This window comes from Volvox carteri (assembly GCF_000143455.1).
Source record: "Volvox carteri f. nagariensis unplaced genomic scaffold VOLCAscaffold_4, whole genome shotgun sequence".
Classification (NCBI taxonomy): Eukaryota; Viridiplantae; Chlorophyta; class Chlorophyceae; order Chlamydomonadales; family Volvocaceae; genus Volvox; species Volvox carteri.
Window position 1 is genome coordinate 2,096,726 of NW_003307547.1, and position 20,872 is coordinate 2,117,597.

At 55.8% G+C, this 20,872-nt stretch overlaps 2 protein-coding genes across 2 annotated transcripts; both read left to right on the top strand.

Annotated features, from left to right (window-relative positions):
• VOLCADRAFT_87151 (uncharacterized protein) lies at positions 1-8,216 on the top strand (the record flags this gene model as incomplete). The annotated part of the gene is made up of 10 exons (XM_002946756.1): positions 1-187; positions 912-1,045; positions 1,458-1,493; positions 2,338-2,397; positions 3,798-3,962; positions 4,329-4,399; positions 5,156-5,381; positions 5,823-6,173; positions 6,971-7,438; positions 8,022-8,216. The coding sequence occupies 10 exons, from the start codon at positions 1-3 to the stop codon at positions 8,214-8,216; spliced, it is 1,893 nt and encodes a 630-aa protein (XP_002946802.1).
• A 2,235-nt stretch (positions 8,217-10,451) lies between these two features.
• On the top strand, positions 10,452-12,329 carry VOLCADRAFT_72992 (uncharacterized protein; the record flags this gene model as incomplete). Its single annotated transcript, XM_002946757.1, has 4 exons — positions 10,452-10,790; positions 11,149-11,391; positions 11,741-11,847; positions 12,169-12,329. Coding segments are annotated over exons 1-4 (681 nt in total), but the record flags the coding sequence as incomplete, so codon positions are not given.
• Positions 12,330-20,872: the final 8,543 nt, after the last annotated feature.

The window sequence follows — 20,872 nt, forward strand, 5'->3', positions numbered from 1 at the left end:
ATGCGGTTGGTGGAAGGCTGTTACTGCTCTGCCGCTGCCGCTGCCGCCGCAGCCGTCCAGGCGGCCCCCAGTGCCAGCCAAACTAACCCCCAAGCAACCAACCAAGCGTGCGCAGCAGCGGGGTCAGGAAAGGGGCTCACGGGGGCGCGCAGCAACGAGGCGATGTCGGCCGTTGCCGCATTTCGAGGTCAGGTCATCATCATGAGGATTGAGATATGAGTGCTCCGTGCGCAGTGGAGGTCAGGAATGGGTGCGTTGCATGTATTTAGGTAATGCTCGCGTATGGCACTGCAGTCTACTATGGGACCATCATTGGGGCTGCTGCTATGATTGCCGCGTGTCTCTCCTCCTCGCATTACCTACGGACGGACGGACGGGCGTGCGGGTGGGTGGGTGGGTGGGTGGCCACACACGCACACACACGCACACACATAAACATGTACTAGCGCGATTCGCCGCTAGGAGGCTTCAGGCAAGTAAATGAAGGATGAAGCAGACAGTTGGGGTTTTTTCTACTAGGGTTGTGTGAAGCGGAGGGGGTTTTGTTGTAGCGGGCTGCTGCCCACCTTCGCTGCATTGCATTTATCTCTGGGTGTTTGGTGTGAGGGGGTAGAGTGTGGGTAGAGTGCGCATGTTTTGCTGTGTATGCCTCCCTCCTCTGTGTGTGTCTTGTGTGTTTTTGTTCGTATTTATTAAAAAAAGTATGAAAGAGTGTAAAAGATGTTTTTACGGTTTTGGGTTGGGTTTATCAGGTCCGAGTCGGGATAAGGCGTGCAGGCAAAAGAAAATTCACAGCACGCCGTCGGCGGCAACCTGGCCGCAGGCCCCGAGAAACGCTGTCCCGCTGCACTCCCCCCCCCCATCCCCAATCCACCATCCCCACCACTACCAATACACTGCCACGCTCACAGGGCCGCGGTCCGCTGCGATGTCCTCTTCCCTTCCTTCGGCCACCGGCCTAGCCTGGCAACGGCTCTTGAACTGGACATATGCTCAAGAGCTGACGGGCGCGACAAGGAGACTGGCGATTGGTTGGACCTTTCAGGTGGCGGGGAGAGGCCGTGGCCGGCGGGGAAAACAGCAAGTGTAGCGCCCCCCGTGGCATGACAGTCCGTGGTCCACAATATTGCCGGGCCGTCTTGTCGAGTCGTCGTGTAGGTTGAACGGGCGCTTTCTCTCTCTTTTCCTTGGCACGCGGCCAGGTTCCTAGCCACTAGCTGGGTGGCGAAGTGAAACAACTGTGGTGAGGGCGTTCATGCCTAGATGCATATTAAAACCGGCTATGAAGAGGAGGGCAGGTTGCCGTGGTGGTTGTGGTGGTGGTTGTGGCGCGGGCTTGACCCCTCATCGGTCATCGCTCTCTCGGTTCGTGGCGGTGGACAACGTAGGGGACTCGGACTCGGTACTTCTTTCTCTCTCACTCTCACTCTCGCTCTCTCTTTCTCTCACTCTTACAGCGGCCCTCTCTCGGGCTGATGGAACCAGCGAGCCAGGTGGGGCCATCGTGGCGAGTACGGTGGTGGGCCTGGTCCGGGACTTGGATGGCTAAAAAAGGGGAGAGAGATACGGGAAGGCGAGGCGCGGTAAGGGGGCCGGTACGTGTGTACTCGAGAACACCGCAACAACAAGGCTCCCGACGCAGGAGGCAGCAGTCGGGCTGTGGCTTCACCAGCAGGTGAAACACGGTCGCCTCTCGCCATAGGCATCTCAATCTCCGAGGGCCGTTGCATCCCCCCTTGACTGATGACTAACTGACTGACTGACTGACTGGCGGCTACTGGTCCCGGGGCCATGAGCCTAGACAGTTGCTACAGTTGCCGCGGACTAAATCGTGTTGGCGGTTACGCTCGGGTCGGCTCGTTTTCAGGCTGTGGGAGGGCGTATAGTATGGGTGGGAAAAGGTGTGCATGGTGATGTGTGCGCTGATGCGGCGGGTTTCGGCTGGCTCCTTTTACCTGCGCGCCGAGCGGCGATTGCGGCTCCGGCAAGTTAACCCATAAGATATCGGTTTCGGTCCTAGTAATTACCTGAGCCAAGCCTGACCGCATTCAATAGGCTAATGATGGTTGACCCATCCGCGGGCGGCAGCCGCAGCTGCAGAGGCTGTCTTTCTGTGGAACCGCAGCCCTCCCAATCCCAAAGTCGTGCACTCCTCCATCGCCTGCACTCGGGAGGCTCTCGGAAGTGTCTAGAGGCGCTAAGCTTGTCATATGACGAAAATGAAAATGGCGCGAGGACACACACACTGCCTGACACGAAGTTACCACGATAGCAACGATCACCACCTCTTCGCGAATCTGCTGGATCCCACTGTAACCACCACACAAACTTCTCCAGGGGTTGCAGAAGCCAGGACTGTCTGATCGGACCAGCCCCGAGGTCGATGTGGGTCCACAGGTGGGCGGATCAACTGTTCCTGGTGGCTAGGGAGGCTGGCGTGTGCAGTGTCAGCAATGGCATGTCAAGCATTATTTCAGCAGATGCTGTACGGCTAGTGACGGCGTATAACTGCATTCGCGGCTTGGATCGCTTGCTTAGTGTTTTTTTGCTTGCAAGAATAAAAAGAATAACATAAAAAAAGGTATTGCAAAAAGCAGGCAGGCGGGCGCTGGCGGACGCTTGCAGAGCCTGCAAATTGCGTTTGTGTTATGTGGTTCCGATTTGCCTTCCGCGCAAAAGTTCCCGCGTAGGAGCGAAGGGAACCGAACAAACCGAAAACGTAAAACAGCCTTGCCCACAGCATTGCCACAGTTTGTAAACTTTGGCTAAACGACGGACTTGCGGAATTTTCATGTTACCTGTTACAGTGTTTGTAATGTAATTGTGCAGCGGAAGCCGAGTCGACCAGCAAGAACTCGCGTCCAAGAAACCACGGCCAATGATTATGGCACCCCCTCAAGGCTATCAAGATTGCGCAAAACTATTTACGTTTAATATGCATCAATGATTGAGTAATAAGGACCAACCTATGGCCGGGCCGTCTACGAGGCAAACAGGGAGGAAAACCAAGTAGGATCAGTCAAGCAGATTACAAGCGACCCTCAATATACACATGTTATGCTATTTGCAACGAAGGAGTCCGTGTATATGTCTGCCTTTCCTGGGTTGCCGTTTTGTTGCGGGCTAGTGGCTTCGGAGCTTCAAACCGCTTGGACGACACGAGGGATTTGGCATAAAGATTAGACAAAAGGCCGCAACAAAACACGCATTTCAAGAATTTAGGTCTGTCATATTATTATTTACCGTATCTTACTGCGGAGCACTGCTGGCGCTATCCTTCTCCCAAAGCCCTTGTTCTAAAGGAGTCATTGAAACCTCGCCGCTAGCTCCAGCAGGAATTTCAGAGTATTGTTTCACAAGCAATACATTGTCCTACTGGTTGAAGACTGCTTTGCCGACTGCACCTTTGCGAAAGGGAGTGCAACAGGTTCGCCCATGTTCATGTCCTTGGGGTTTGTGCTTTAGACGAACCTAGGGATGGAATTTCAAAATAGAGGTATCTTATGGCTTATAATTAGATAGAGTTTCTTTTTCTAGTTACGTTTTATGTCTTGTTTGTTGCCTTCGCAAACCTCGTCAACACGTCACCGTGACCTTGCGCCACATATGGAACTCTTTACCGTAGCTATATGCAGGTTTCTGACATAAGTATCTTCCACCTGTTAAATGTTGCACCTCCACAAGGGTTAGCCCAAGCAGCAGTTCCATATTCTTCCATCCTTGCCGGACGAACCGTCATGTCGCGAGTGGTCGTGCCAACGCCAGTCTCCAAGCCAACGCTCTCTTACTGGATTAAGGCGTTTCCGGACGCAACTAAACCTATTACACCTCGCCCGGCACCTTCTTCCAACGGCCGTTCGCGGCCATCGCTGCCCCCCGCTGCCGATGTTGTCATTATTGGCGGTGGCATCTCGGGTGTAAGCACAGCCTATCACCTACGAAAAAGCCGGCCGGACCTTCAGGTGGGTATATCCACACATAAAAACGTTAAGCTGCAGCGGGCCTGCGACCTGTCATGCTTCTCGGTACTAGTAGCCCTCAGCGACCACCCAGTCCAATGGTAACAGAAAGCACTTGATTAGAATCAGCTTGTTTGGTAACAACATATATTTTCTATCCTGTAACTGCCTGCACGGTTTCAGTTGATTAGGGTTAAGTTCGCAATTCCTACTTGTTAGTTTCCCGTCCTTTCCTTGCACGAGTCATAAGCCTGTATTGCAAAGATTAAGTAGATGACTGGTTTTACTCCATTTCCTGCTCGTTATGATTGCCTTTACGGGATGCCCTGCTGCTGCCGATGATGCCGATGCTGCTGCTGTATGCTGCAGGTGGTATTGCTGGAGGCGCGCCAGATCAGCCACGGTGCGACCGGCCGCAACGGCGGTCTCCTATGGCCTGCGTGAGTAGTACTTGCGAATGATGGCAATTCCCGGAGTGAAATGAAGACATAAAATATACGGGCTAAGTATGATGCTGACTTCAATTTTAAGGGACGCAGCATGCGCACCATTATGACTGAGGCGCCACCTCTGGCATTGGCCAGGTACCTCTCGGAAATCTGGGAGGCCAGGCACGTCGCGCTGAGGCGCTTCGCCCTGAAGCGAACGAGGGAGGATGAGAAATCTTGGCCTCCCGCGTACCCGCATCAATATACTAATATAACGTCCGGCTTTTACGGACACACCCGCACTTGAGTGCGGAACTTGTAACTTGTGACATGGAAAAAAGGACGGGAGCAGTATCAGTGCATGCGTCCCAGCAACACGCCTAGGCCCAGGCAGAATGCACCTGGACCCACCGATACACCTAGCGCCGTACATCCGGAGGTTCTCAGGGCTTAGATGCGGCGGAGGTTTCAAGAAGGGTTTGAAAAAAGCGAAAGGGAACGGATGCGTGGCGTTAGAAACATGGCCCGGACCGGCCAGGATGCCAGGACACGAAAACGCCGCCTCTGCGACCATTTCTGAGCTTTCGGAGGCATCGGAAATGCCTTTGGAGCGCCACTGGGATCGATAATACTCAGTGATGACGACAGCTGCCTTGGCTGCCCGGCGGCCTACCTGCCTGCCTGGCATCGCCTGTCTGGTTCCCTGCCTACCTACCTGCCTACCTACCTGCCTGCCGGCCTTGATGATATTCTTTTCCCTCACCCCAGGCTTAACGCGCCCTGGGTGAAAACCGCCGGACGGTACGGCACCACCGAGACGAGCCGCATGATGGCTTTTGAACTTCAATGCCTCTCTGAGGTGACCCAGTTCATAAAGGAGCACGGTCTGGAGGAGGAGGTGCGCTACGGGCCCTTTACAGATGGCGGCTATTATGTGTACGAGAGCAAGGAGGAGATGGAGGCTGAGCTTGCAGAGCTATCCATCATGCAAAAGGTACGGGTGCGGTACGGAAAATGGTGTCTTGGGTTTGATTGCCGTTAATCAGTTTCCTGGGCCACTTCGTTCCTGTCAAGAAATGTTAGAAGCCTTGTAAAGATGTTGTAAAGAGCCTAGGTTATGTAGAACGCGCTACAAGGGCGAGAGCGTTGCTGATGCTGATGCTCCCTCTGAAGCAGCAGGTGGTCCTGGGCCACTAAGAGGGCATTGGACCAGCATGCTTGTGTCTGTCTGTCTGTCTGTCTGTCTGTCTGTCTGTCTGTCTGTCTGTGTGTCTGTTTGTCTGTCTGTCTGTCTGTCTGTGTCTGTTTGTCTGTCTGTCTGTCTGTCTGTCTGGTGTCAACTTTAAATCCTTTACAGAAAGAAGCCAAATTCAATTATGACCCCACAACACCGCCGCCCGCCGGCCGCCCAACCCCAAATCCACACCACCACCAGTTTGGCATCCATACGGAGGTGAAGCCGCTCTCGCAGAGGGAGACTTCATCACTGCTCGGTACGGACTCGTACACCGGTGCCGTACTGCAGCCCGGTGTAGCTCGCGTATGGGCTGCACGACTGGTACACGCGCTGGCCCGTATGGCTCTAGAAGCGGGTCCGGCGGAGGGACTTGTGGTTTCGGAGAACACGCGTGTGGCGGCGGTGACGTCACTGCCGTGCAGTACGACATTGTCACCCGGCGTGGATCTAGGAGTAGGTCGGAAGCTGGGCGATGAGGAGGGAGCTACGGACTTTAATAAGACGGCTGCCAACAATATCTTGTCCATGGCAAGAGCGACGGCACATGCAGTGAGTGTTGGCGTTGGGGGGGAGGGCTTGGGGGTTTTAGGGCATCGAGGGAAGGTTGTGGTTGTGTAGAGGACCTGGATAGTGGGGTGGACGGTAGGTATATGGACGGTAGGTATATGGACGGCCGGAACAAACCGCTCTAGAGGTGATGCTGATAGTGGTGCTGCTACTACTGCTGCTGCAGCTTTACTGTTGCAATGCTGTGACAGCTGCTGTTGCGTTTGTCCTTGTTGCTGTTGCTGCTGTTGTGAAGGGCTCTTTGTCAGAGACCCTGGATGCCGCTTCAACTCCCCTGCTGGAGGTGAGGGTGTGTGGTGGGGAACCTGGGGGGGCTGGGGAGGGGCGGGGGGGGGTCGGGGAGGGGGGAAATGGAGGTTGACGCTCCAGCGGGGGATGGGCTCCAGGGGGGGCGCCTGTGGAGGGAACCTGCAGGATGGGTCTGGATGGGCCTTTTCCCGATTCTGTAAATAGGTGTGTACGCGCGGACTGGGCCTTGGAGGGGAATTGGGTGGGGGGTTATGGGAGAGGGCAGGAGAGGGTAGGAGCTCGGCACCTTTCAGAGCCTGTGCAGCCTGGTGCAGCAATCCAGTCGTCTAGATGTGCCTGTATGTAGCTCTGTATCTGGCACGGCGGAGAATAAATGATCTCATTTTAAAGATGTTGACTCGTTCTGGATTGATTTGAAACAGTATTTTAAACTTTTTTGGCCGTAGTTTTTGGCAGTAGTTTTTGGCAGTAGTTTCCCGTCACCTCCTTACGCCACCGCCCCCCCTCACTCTTCCCGGTGCCGGTGACAGGTTACGACAGAAGCTGGTGAATCCATCCTAGCTCGCCGAGTGGTCCACTGTACGAATGCGTACGGCTCCTCCCTGCTACCCGAGCTAAGGGGAGCACTCGTACCTGTACGGAACCACGTGGCCGCCACTAAGGCACCCACCGCCAGCAACGGTAACGGCAAGGGCGGCTCTTTCCCCCTGGACGCGGCCTTCTTTGCGCGGGGTGGTTATGTGTACTGGTCGTGTCGCGAGGACGGGCGCGTGGTGGTTGGCGGATTCCGTGATGTCGTACCCGACCTCGAGTGGGGAGTGTACGATGACGCATTGCTCAACGAGCGTGTGCAGGAGCACCTGCTATCGTACTTGCCGGAACGATTTCCGGCAGTGTACGGCAATGGACTGGACGTCGACGCGGAGTGGAGCGGTATTTTGGGTTTTACTCGGGACCGTTTTCCCTTCGTGGGCCCTGTGCCGGGTTCTCCAGGACAGGTGCGTCCGGGAAGGGGGGAAAGTACGGCGGCGGTTTTAGGGGGAGGGGAGAGGGGAGTTGGTGGTATGTTTGACTCCAATGGCATTCACGAAGGACAAAACGCATCGGGGGTTGGGGAGGGAGGAGAGGCAGAAGGGATGTGTATGTGTGTGTATGTGTGTGTATGTGTGTGTATCTGTGTGTATCTGTGTGTATCTGTGTGTATGTGTGTGTATGTGTGTGTATCGCAGACAGTGCGGCAGGGGGTGTCTGGGCACGCCAGCGAGTGTGAAACGCCTGCACGCGAGAAAGGAAAAATCGCCGTTCAGGTAGAAACACATTCCTAGGAACTACATTATGGTACGCCTACCAAATCACCACAGACACACAAACACACACACGCGTGTGTGTGTGTGTGTGTGTGTGTGTGTGTGTGTGTGTCTTCATATGTGAAGACGTATGTGGTCATGTGTGGCCGTATGCCAGTATCACTGCATCCTTACCATTACGCAGCTACAATTGCGCTGCGCCCCCACCGCCGACCTGCCTCGCCCTCCCCGTGCGCGTCCGTGTGTATGTACGTATGTACGTATGTATGTACAGTTCGTGGCGGCTGGTTTCAGTGGCCACGGCATGACTCGTACCTTCACCTGCGGCCGCGTCCTGGCCGACATGGTTTCGGGGCTGCCGTACGACCCCAACTTCCCAGCCACGTGGGTGCCGGCGGCTGGCCGCTTTGGTCCCGCGCTGCCCACCGTACCAGGGCCTGAGGCAGCGGCGGGTGCCGTACATCTGTAAGTGGAGGGAAGTTTTTGGCAAAAGTGTCCGTGACATCATACGATCTGTTGAGAGGATGGCGTGAAATAGGTGTTCGTGGTTGAGAGAGAGAGAGAGAGAGGGAGAGAGAGAGAGACGGAAAGCAGCATTTGGAGAAGTGAGAGGATTTTCGGAGTGAGGGCGGCAGCTGATGTTGTATAGGGCGAGCGAAGGGCTGAAGGCGGGGGAAGTCGGGGCAGGCAGGTAGGCTCGGGCTAGTTTGAGAGCTGCAAAAAAGTGTAGTACGGAACAATGGCGAGAAAGATGTGACGCCGGGTACGACGTGACTGTCGTACTGCAAGTGACAGGGTGAGGGGTTGCAGCCGGGTGAACAGGGCCGGTATGTACGGCATAGACCGACAGGAAAAAGTGTCTCCTCACACTAAAAATGGGTGATGGGTGACACCGCGCTGAGATCTGAGATGGGACTTCATTGAGGGGGGGGGGGGAAGGGGGAACCACAGTATTTCAGGACGCTTTGTGCGTGTCTCTGTATGTTTGTCTGCACGGGTTGCGGACGCGTGTGCGTGATGTGTGCATGTGTATATGCTTATTACACACAAAAGATGTTTTTAAAATGCATTTTGGCGGCTCCTGCAAATCTAGAGCTGCGCCCCACGCCGCGGTTATACCCTTCCGTGTCGGCTTTGTGTATTGTGGACGATTAGGTCGTACGGATTTTGCATTTTCATCATCATTTGTATTTTTGGCCCCCGCGAGGTTGCTTCATGCTGTTTGTTGTATACGCTATGCGCCATGCGGCATGCGCTGTTGTACATTATTATTATTACTATGGTCGAGGCTGTTGTACATTAGGTTGACAAAATGCACGTATGCGGCTCACGTGTTTTCTACATTTGATCTATTAGGCATGTCAGGCAAATAGGGATATCATCCTGGCGTGTACTTAGGTTGAGGAGCCTTTCCGCGTGTTGTTCGGGTTGAGTTGTACGGTTGTACGGGTAATAGTTGTACGAGGAATACAGTACGGAATGTTAATTCATGTCGTGCATAGGAAACGTTTTGCGTGTGTTGGCGCAGTTGCCTTGCCTGTGGAGTTGTAGAGAAACTCGGTATTAGTAGTTTTTGGCTCCTGAACAGCGTGCTCGTACGACGGACCGTCATACGAACCGAAACGGATACCTATTCCCCATAAAAATGGACGGGAGGAGGTCGTCGTTCAGCAGCGGCCGGAAACCCTTGTCGCACAGTCGAGGGTACCTACCTCGCGGCCCACTACAGTTTCTTTTGTGCGGTGTAAGCTTGTGTAACGCAGTTTGACACGCAACCTCGTGTTGCGGTGCTGTTTCTGGCATTACCCACCTATGGCGCGGATTCCAGCACTCTACACAGCATTCTACCCCCAAAAAATTTATCTAGTTGACTTGACTGCAGTGCAAGCAAGCAGGGTGCTGAAAATGGCCATGACGCCATCAAGGCTTTTCACATTGGACGGAAGAACGAAAGCAGCAGTCGTGGGCATTATAAAGCTTAACGTGCCTTTTTGTGAGCTCCTGCTTGACCCATAAAGTGTTGGAACAAAGTGTTGGAAGGACTGGTGGCTCAATTTCACGACCCACCATCGAGTGCAAGCCTTGTAGAAAGCGTACCCCCTGCAGTACCCTTAAGGTTCCTATTCCGTGGTAAATCATACCTTTCTCGGCCTTTTGGCTCAGATCATGTGTAGTATCTGTTCTTATTAGCTTAATCGCTAATATGGTCCTCATTGAGGACCTGCGATTAACTTGAATATTTCTCGGGGGCTTGTCAATGGTGCGCTTGCGCATCCGACTTGTCAGCATGGTTGCGGCCTGACACTACCGCTGCAGCCGTGCACCCGCCCATTATAATAGCAATTTCTAATTAATTGGGCCCAGGGAAACAAGGAATCCTGCATCAAGCCCTGTAAAAACTAGCATCACCATCGTGTAAATCATTATATCGCGACCCGTTATGTCTCGAGTGCTTACAGCATATATACAGACTGAGTTTCTGTAGGAGATCTCATTGCAGGGAAGGCAGGTTCAGATGGTTTTATTTGCCAAGTTTGTTATGCTCCAGTGCATAATGAGACCAAATACCTTTTTTGCGTTGGCATGAACTTAAGGCCACGAGTCCAACAGCGTACAGTGTGTACGGCGTTCATTTGTTCCACGTGGGAAGAAGGAAAGCGTTAAGATAGAATGGGATTGGCTTATTCCTATCCCTTAGTTTGACCTTACATGACATTGAGCTTCTCATTATTAGCGCTGAGAACGCCGTGGTGAAAGAGCTGACAGACCTTTGGCTGTCGCCGACACGATACGACTACTAGGGAAACAGCGTGTCGTAAGCCCAGTTCATAACTGAATATGTATTTGATCTTGGCAAGCTTACGCTGCAGCTATGGCACCACTGCTGGAAGTGCGCAATCTTCGGCGCGATGTGGCCGAGAGGAACATCCTGTCCAACATCTCCTTCGTGTTAGAGCCAGGTGAAATCCTTTTCGTCCGCGGACCCAGTGGAGTTGGCAAATCCCTTTTGCTCCGCGCGCTGGCGTGTCTGGATCAACCTCAGGTACTATCTCAAACACTCTCCCGACACGCATACTATGCTACTCGCCTTATTCGTAGTTAACCCTCAATCAAGTCCCTGGCCCACACATAACATCTAAACTTATACCTGCGCCCTGGTAAATCCACATTACCAATACTGGAATAGCATGCTCGTGATAAAAAGCCCCCCTGCAAGGAACCCTAGTATCCTTCCCCTACCTCACCATCACACCTTATAACCTTTCCCCGAGGACCCATTTCCCCCTCATCACACCGCTCCCACTCTCCCATCTTCCTCCAGTAAATGTAGCTTGCAGCATACAGTTCACCCCCCTCTCTTTTTCTATATTCCTCATTCGTCCTCTTTCACGCAACCTCAGGGCGGCACGCTGTTACTTAATGGCTGCCCGCCTGCGCAAGTCGGCTATCCCGCCTGGCGTACGGCAGTATCGTACGTGCCCCAGTCACGTGCCAGTAGCCTGCGCGGCACCCCTGCTGAGCTGTACTTCCGCGCCCAGCGATTTGGATCCCAGCGCGGTCGGCCACGGGGCGATCTGCCCGCCCTGATCCACTCTCTGGGTTTGGAGCAGTCGGTGCTTAACCAGCAGTGGGGGGAGCTGTCGGTGAGGAAAGGGGGGAGGAGGAGAAGGAGGAGGAGTGGAAAATGCTGTGCCTGGCCCGGGGCATGCCTTGTCTGTCTGTCTGTCTGCCTTGTCTGTCTGTTTGCATGTCCAAGTATTACCCCTTTGATCGTCTTACGTCTGAGCCCCCAAGCCGCCCTCCGGCCCTCTTTTCCCTTACCCCCGAAACCCCACCGCGCATAACCCCACTCTCCCCCCATGGCACTCCCAGCTAGGGTAGACCACCTATAATACACACACGCACATGTGAACCCCTCCACCACCAAAACACACACACGCATGCGCGTACCACCTTCCCCCTCCTGCCCCTCCCCCCGCTCCCCTCTTTCAGGGCGGCCAGGCGCAGCGGGTCACCCTGGCTGTGTCCCTGGCTCTGGGGGCTCGGGTGCTACTGCTGGATGAGCCCACCAGCGCGTGCGACCCCTTGGCAACCCTCAGGTGTCTGTGTGCGCGTGTGTGTATTGCGGGGTACGGCAGCCGGGGAACAGGGCGAGGGAGTGTAGGGAGCTCTGCCGGATTCGCATCCTCTACCGAGGCCCCTGCAGGGTTCCACGTGAACCATTGTGTACGGCACAATGCACTAAACCAGCCAAATGAAGTCAAGCCAAATTGAACTACCGTGTGTTGTTGCTTCGCTCCCACCCACCCACCCCAACAACCCCACCACGCCGAAATCCCCACCCCTCTTTTCGTGCTGATGACACGATTGGATAACTGTCCTAACTGTCCTAACAGACTCAACGGTCCCAACCGTCACAGGGTAGAGCGCGTGCTGTCTAGCTGCGGCGCGGCGTTAGTATGGGTCACACACGACCAACAACAGCCCACCCGCGTCGGCGGCCGGCTACTGGAGTTGCCGCTGGGGACTGTCGTACACCTGCCGCCGCTGACGCCGGCGCCATCACTGCCGGCTTCGATGCAGCCGCCTGTGGAGTTGTTGCTTGACGAGCTGGATGGCGGCGACAGCGGCAGTGCTGGTCGTGGTGGTGGATCTGCCGCCGCCGCCGCCGCCGCCGCCGCAGTTTCTCGCGGCGGTGGCAGCGACGGCGGCGGCCTTGTATCTGTCGCCTCCGGTAGCTCCGGAAAGTTACTACTGCCAACTACTTCGTCGGTTTCGGTCGCTGCGAATCCCGGAGGTTCGATGGGAGGGGGAGTTGATGCGGCGGCGGGAAGGTTGGGGGGGGCGTTCGCGGGTTTAGCGGCAGCGGCAGCGTGTACGACAGGCACGGCATTGTTGCCTGCAAGCCGGCCGGCAGAGCTGCTTCTTGACGGCGACAGCGACGTCGACGTCGTGTACAACAGAGTGTACCCGGAGGCGGTGTTGTCGTCGCCATCAGAGGCGTCGCTGCGTGTACGGAATGGGGGGTTAATAATGGGGAGGGGTGTTGTGTACTGAGGCATCCTATGGCCACGTGTGTGTGTGTGTGTGTGTGTATGTGCAGCAGAGGGTGCGGACACGTGTTTGTTTCACATGGTGTCGTGTATTTGTGTGTGCGTGTATGTATCTATGTATGTAGGTATGTATGTATGTTCCACACGGTTTGTAGCGAACCTTCACCGTTCTGAGTGGGTTACGGTACGGCACCCACCAGGGTGGGTGCGCGCCAAAGATGATGTAGGTATGGGAGGGTTGTTGCTACCACACCGATAGGGTGTCGTCATGTGTTTAGTGTGTTAATGCCAGGCTGCATGATGGATCGAGGAGGAGAAGAGGTAGGGGTTTGAGACTCCTCCGAGGTTTCAAACAGTGAGAGGGACTGAGGGCGCGTAAGGATGGCCTTTCTTGGCGGGAAGCGTTGTTGGAGCTTCATGTGCTTGAATGCTTGATGGCTTATCCGACTTGATTTGGTCTGGGTCCAGCAGGAAAGTAGGTGTAGAGTGAGCGGTTCTCGAATACAAATGCAGTGCGACTGGAAAATGTTTTTCGGAAAATTACAAAAACTGCTCCTCTTCTTAACTTTGCAAGTGACAGTTGTTTTGAGGCCTCGTTTAAGCTAGTATGTGCGCTGTGATGATGTTCGTTCAAGATGTATTTGCGGGCGAGAGCGGAGAGTGACTGCGAAGGTTTGAAAAAAGTGCCTTGGGTAGGACTCTAGCTTGAGGCTATGTAGCACTTCCTTCCTTGGCAGTGAGAGGGCGCATCTGCAGGGTGAAGGTGCAGTATTGGCTTGCGACCGTTGCGGAGGCAGGGATGGCGATGTTCCGAGGAGTGTCTAATAATTGTATGGCATGTGCTTAGTACTCCCGGACTGCATTTGTTTCATGTGAATCAGGTATGCGCCAATATCTTTCAGTCTACAAACATGTGTCCGCAAACGCTTATCCACTACTGTTGCACTTGATGGCAATCCCATCTGTAACGGGCTAAGTTTTCATCCCGGTGGTCTAAGGACCGCTGTTGCGTCCAGTTTCTCTGTTGATTTAGGGACAACTACCGTTGCCTAGCAGTTTTGGAATTTCGTTGCGCAACTGACTGCCGTGACGAAGCACAGACATTTTCGTTGGCAAGAATATGCATATACATTAAGCCTAAATCCAGAGCTGTCGCCTATTAAATGATTCTTCTTTCGCTCGTTCGCCTTATCAAGCTGTAGGTGCAGATTTCCGTGACGAATTTAGCATGGTATACAGCCGGCGACCAATATGTCGCCTCGTAAGAGTTCGGTCAACTGGGAGACGGCTGCTGTTGCTGCTGCTGTAACAGCTGGGGCATTAGGAGGAGCAGCTTGTTACTATTACCAGTACCGTCGATGTCACATTCTGTTGCGGTAAAGTTCAGCTCATTGAAACCTGGAAAGAGTTCTATGCCTTTATGATATTTACAACTTATTTCGCCATTTGCAGAGAACTTCATGATGCTGTTGGCCGGAACTCATCGCAGAGCGTCTCTGAAACGCCCACGCAGGTAGGAGCGGTGTCGACACAACAGGGCTGGAACAGCCGGACGGGCTGTTGGCCATGTTATGGGGAAATAAAGCCAACTAGTATTTATACATTTTCCTTGTCCCTTTTATTAATACACTTCGACCGCGCTCGACCTTAAACGCATGCGCTCCTAGTATCCGATGGTTTAAAGTCGCAACCTCCACAAGAACTTCAATCCCAGCTCGAGTCCCAGCCACACCTCCATGCCCAACCTCACCTCCCAGCCACACCTCCATGCCCAACCCAGCTTCCTTGGCACAGACTAGCAATCTTTCGCAGCATCAATATGGCAGCTTCCAACCGCCAACACCAATCCAGTTGTGGAGCCCGGATCCGTAGGACATAGCGAACAGGAGCAGCAACATCGCGTTGCTGCTGCTGCTGCTGCTGCTGCTCCTGAGTTTGCTTTTGCGGGGACTTAAACCATTGGATCCTATAGGAGCGCCTGCGTTGAAGGACGTGCTCCTCCATGCCTTGTTATCATCTTTTTTGTCACAAGTCACCTCTTTTTTTCTTCCGCTCTCGCGTAGGCCACCCTCGCCGCGCTCTGCAGCCACCACCCGTGCGCCCAGCTCTGCGGAGAGGGGCAGGGGCAGGACGGCAGCGGGCCCCCGTCGCCAGCAGCACAACCGAACCTCAGCGATGGAGCAGCCCCACCGAGGCTGACGGAGGCAGGACCCCAGTCCGTGTCGCCGGGCTCGGTGCTGGCGCATGAGCAGGCGGTACAGGCGCCGCCTTCTCCACTGCCCGCAGAGCGAATGGAGCCTGGGCCCCAAACTGCCAACTCTTCTTCTTCTTCTTCTTCTTCTTCTTCTTCTTCTTCTTCACCGGCGCCGGCGCCGGCGCCGGCGGCAGTCGAGCTACCACCGCGGCCGCAGACTTCACCTACCCTTGTACAGCAACAGCACCGGCAAGAGCTGGAGCCGCTGACGTCGCCCCAGCAACTGCCAGAGCTGCCGCTACAGCCGTCGCCACACCCAGGCGCTCAGTCGCTACAGCCGCCATGTCCATCACCATCACTGCAAACACCACTGACGGTAGTGCTTGACCAGGAACTTTCCTCGCAGCACACCAACCCGAGGCCGTACTACTACTGCCATTCGCCCCACCTGCCGCCGCATCCTCCTCCTCATCAGCCTCAGCCGTATCCGCAGCAACCGCCCGGCTACGGCCGTGCGCACATGGCCCCAGCTCAAACAGCCAGCATTCCGCCAGTTGCACGGGTCGCGATTGTCAATTCCGCACCATCACCTGCTACTACTGCAGCTGCTGCTGCTGTAGCTGCTACTGCTGCTACTGCTACTGCAGCTGTTACTGCCGGCCCCCAGGAACGACAGACTGCCGTACCAGGCGGCGACCAGGTAGGTTTTCCTCCTGGGGAAGTGGGGAGCATGTTCACGTGTTTGCGTGTTCGTGTTGCGTTTTTAATGTGTTTTTTCATGAACTCGTGCCGGGTACAGACACCGCCGTCAATCACCTTCATAGTTTCATTTCAGTATTGTGTATTTGACATTACTCTCGCCGACTTGCAAAAGTTGCCACTCTCAGTTCCCCTGCATAAGATAATATTTCACAAAGTCCGAGGGAACCATTAAAGCACATGTTGTGTATTTTCATCTTGTTGCCGGTTTTCGGCCCTTCATGCTCTGCTTTGTTTGTGTCGGTCTACTTGTCCCGCAGCGCGGCCGCTTCCCCTCCTTGGGCATCAGCTGCCGCCAACTTCCTCCCCGCCATCTGCCCTCCCGACATGGCCGAGGGAGGCGATTCACAAGCGGCGGTTCGAGCTCCGCAAGTGAGGGTGACAGTGAGGGCGGTCAACACTCGGACTATTCGCACCATCCGCACCTGAACCCCCTCTTATCCTGCCATAAGCATCGTTTCCAGACGAATCTACGGCGTCGTACAACCGCGGCGGCCGCAGCGTTGCATCTCAATGCCGGTTCCCAGCGCCAGCTGCTACTGCTACAACAGCAGCAGCAACAGCTGCAGCAGCAGTTGCAAGTGCAGTTACAGCTGCAGGTGCAGCAGCAGCAGCAGCTACTGCTCGGCTGTGATGGTTATCAGTTGAACTCACCTTCCGTACATCAGCAGCAGCAGCAGCTACAGCAGCTACAGCCGCCGTCGTCGTTACTTTTGTCGTCGCCATCGCCACTGCAGCAACAGCAGGAAATTGAAGACGCGGAGCAGCAGCAGCAGCAGCACCAACAGCAACATGTACGGCAACCATATTGGAGCAGCAGCGGGGACTTTACAAGTCCGTTTCAGGAGGTGGAAGGACCGACCCCCCCACAAGACCAATCACAAGGACGACAACAGCGTCAGTACCAGATGCTGGCGCGTGAGCTGCCGTACAACGCAACCCCGCCGCACCAGCTGCCTGGCGCTCTGACGTTCCACACCAACAGCCTGTACGGCGACACAACTGACGTCGAATTGGAGACTGAACTTAGCGGGTCCGCGGAATGCGGTGGCGCCGCCGCCATCGCTGCCGCCGACGCCGCCGTCGACACCCGCAGCCGTCTGGCCCGTAACAGCTACCCGCGTTCGACCACAGAGCCGCCTGTACGGCCATGGCGGCAGCAGCAGCAGCAGCAGCAGGGGGAACCGCTGCCGCTGCGGCCAAAATTGGCCACCGACTTTTCAGGTGGTGCAGCGGCTTCAGTGGCGGCGGCAGCGTCGACGGTGACCATTTGGAATTCCGTCGCTGTCCCCGGCGGCGCCACTCCGCCGTTTCTGCCGCCACCGCCGTCCCTGGCGACATCTGAGAGCCGTACGACGCCACGGCTCCGGACCAGCCTGAGCAACTCCCGCGCCAGCAGCCCCTTGCCTCCATCGTCCTTGACGCCGCCGCCACCGCCGCTGGTGTACGAACAGTTCGCTCTGCCGGAGGTTGCCTGGGCCGCTGCCGCCGCCGCTATCGCCGCCGACTCGGCAGCGGCACGAGACCCCAACCTCAGCCCATGTACGATGCCGTACTCGTACAGGGCAGGCCCTGACTGCCTTACTCCTTGTACCCCTGGCCAACTCCCGGGCATGGGAATAAGCCTCGGTGGCAGCGCCGTCGCCGCCGCTGCCGCCGCCGCCGCTGGTGACGGCAAAGGCGATGCGGCCGGGTCCGTGTTTCATCGCAAGAGTGACGGAGGCAGCGGCAGTCTACCTTTACACGCGTACGGCATCGCCGCCGCCACCCCGCCCGTCATGCCCAGCCGTCATCGGGCCTGGACTCACCGCGGCGGCGCCCCAGCCGCTACAGCCGCCGCTACAGCTATGATGACGCCGACGGCGAACCTGTCGGAGGTCCTCGTCGCCGCTGACCACATCCTCCCCATACCCCTAGCCAGGATCTCCGCTCCGAGACCAGCCGTCGCATCCATCCAAGCACTCGCTCAAAATCCCAGACGCGCCTCAGGACCTGCTAAAGGAAGGGGCCCTGCCGCAGGTCATGTCGCCAGCATCAGTAGCAGTAGCAGTAGCCGTCGCAGTAGTGGGGGTGTGATGAGCGCAGCAGCGCGAGCGGCGGGGCCGGTAGCAGCCGCCGCTGCTCCGCCCGCGAGCCCTGCCGGACCAGTACAGCCGACGACGCCGCCGAAATCTGCGGCGGCAGTGGCGAAGACGGTGGCGGCGGCCGGTACGACCTTTGTGACCCGTGGGTCACCACCTGCTGTCGCAGCATCGCCAGTCTCACAGCCTTACAACAGCCATACGGCCCTGACCTCGCGCGTCCACAGCCCCGACAATACCAGGATCGGATCCATCAGGGGCAGCCGGGGCGGTGCCGTCGCCGCCGCCGCCGCTGCAGCGGCAGGCAGTGAGAGCACGCTGCCGGGGCCGCCGCCGTCAGCGCTGTCCACGGCTCAGCCTGGCAGGAACGGATCTCTCGACGCCAGCCTTGAGGCAAGGTCCAACGGCAAGTCCTTGGCGACGGCGGCAACGGCGGCTTTCGACTCCAGGGTCAACCCCCCATTCTCATTCCAGTCGAATGCCGCCGCCGTAGCGGCAGCGACACCGCTTCCGCCACCGCATCGCGCCTCCGCTGCCCCCCGGGCCCTAGCCGCGGCGGCAACCGCCGCAGCGGCAGCGAAAGGAGACGCCGCCATCGCCGCCATGATTACAGCAAGCGCTGTACACCCTCCGGCGCGGATCGCTCGTGTGCCGTACGATCGTACGGTCGCTCAAGGGATCCTCCGTAGCCATCCCAAGGGGGATGCAGCGGCATGTACGGCGGCGCGCCTTCCACCGAGCGCAGCGAAAGCGGCGGCCGCGGCGACGGCGGGCTCCGCTGCGAGGGGCTCCAGGCAGGGCTCCGTTGGGCCTGTGGCGGCGGCGCCGCCGGCAAGGGACCCCACGTCCTCACGCAGCACTGTCTCCCGTACAGTGAGTGCCAACGGCAGCGCCGCCGCCGCCAACCGCCCTGTCAAGCCCGCTTGGATGCATCCATCATCTCCGGGTAGAGCGTCGCAGCGGGCGGCGGCGGCGGCGGCATGTACGGCGCCGCGATCGACGCCCCGCTCCCGCCTTATATCGCGGCTGGCGGCGGAGGCAGCCGCGGCAGCTACTGCCGCAAGCTCGGCTGCCGCCACCTCTGCGGCTAGGGGGGACGTCATCGCCTCTAAAATTGGCAGTAGCAGTGGTGGCGGCGGGTCTGGCGGCGGCAGTAGCTTGCCTAGCTTCATGCGCCCAACAGCGGCATTTCGCGCTAAGATACGGCCGCCCTTGTCAAGCCGCAACGAAGGGGACAAACCCAAAATCGCCAGAGTCTGAGTGGGTGTCTCACTCTCTCTGACAAGTAGAAGACATTATTGTTTACTTGGAAGGCGGCGAAAGGGTACTTTGGTATGAGGTCAGAGTTGAGAATCCTTGACAAGTGCATGGATATGGTACGAGTGTACAGCTGTACGGACGCACGGGAGATGGCGGACGGCCCCCTTGGTTTTCAAGAGGTGGGGTCGGTTAATCAGGTGTATGTGTGTGCGGGGGGGGGAGAGGGACGCTAAGCTTTGGGCGGGAGGCTTGTATATTTTTTGTTGTGTTTATATTTCCTGGTGAGCTATTCATTTTTGCAAGGGACAGGCCTTTTTGTATTAGGGCAGATTTTTGAGACGGCGGTCGGTTAGCTTTTTCCGTTGGGAAAAACGGCCGCACAATATTTTTAGAGGACGAGGTTTCCATCGAGAGGTGTAGGTTGGATGTGTTGAGGGCGGGCAGTATTGACAGCTGCAGGATGATGGCGCGTACAGGATGAGGGGACGGGATGGCGGCCTGAGGACCTCCTCTCTACCTCTCGTGCATCTGGCGGGTAATGGTCTCTGGCAGTGCATGTGTTGTAGTAGGCTACACAAATTGGAGCACACACAGCTCTAGAAGGATGGTACTGGGCGCTATTAAACTTTAGTGATTTTTTCGTAGAAATCCTATATGCCAATTAGATATGGAGGTGGAAAACCTAGTCTAGATTTCAGCCAACTCGTTTTTTTCTTCTTTGGTCTTTGGTCTTCATGGAGTTAAGCTTTATTGTTTATGGCGATCTATGGATTTCCACGAAACATTTCGTCATTTTATCCATGGGGCCTTGAAGGCCTTTCGGCTTTTGCAGCCTGTCTATATGTATGCGGTTACTTATGAGGACTCCATTTTGGCGGTTGCGATGTGGCCGAAGCCTCCCCAGAGCGTCAGCTGGGCTTTAACTGGAAACCAACGACATGAACTCCATCATGTCAAAAGATTGGAGCTTCAGGGCCATTACAACGTTGATAGAGAATATCATAATAAGACAGAAATGAGAAACGCCCTTCGCAACCGACAAGTGCTCCAGCTCTCCGCTCCGGTGGTAGCGAGGGGCCCCGTTGTACGCCTCCTCAACAGTCTTTTTACATCAGCATCCCCGATTGCAAAATAGCTTTGAGGCTTTCTGTTTTATTATTAGCAACGTGCAATAATCCTAAGCATAAACGTTTGTCCATGGTTGGTTGCGGCGATGAGATTTGGGGGAGAATTTCCTGCCAGTTTAATGACAAGATCCATTTCCGGGCATGACCCATTTCGCTGTGTTGGAGCCGCATCCCAGGGTGGTTCCAGATTGCGGGATCAGTCCCTAGAGGCCCCTCAGGGCTTAAACCTTTGCAATGGGTAATGCAACTCAAGTTTTAAAACACACAGACACAGCCATATACAATACGTGCAGAATGCCAGGCTATCCAGTTTTCCTCTGTCCTCAAAATTGTATGTTATCTAGGTTGGCAAATATTAAAAAGGGGGACAGGTACTGGACAACGGTACGATTGCCCACAGTCCACCATTGGTGTACGGCGTCGACACCGGAAGATAAGTGGTCGGGCTTGCGTATTAGTCAGATCCCTTGGACAAATCGCTTTTTCCTCTTCTATTATATGTGGGTGTCATGTTTATCGCTAGTGCCAAGGTTTAGCAGCGGGAAAGATGTTCATTTGTTGCAATACTTTTGATGTGATATCTACGGTGCTCATGGTATCCCTGACGGCGTGAAAGTCACCAGGGCCCAAACATCTCTTATCTGACAAAC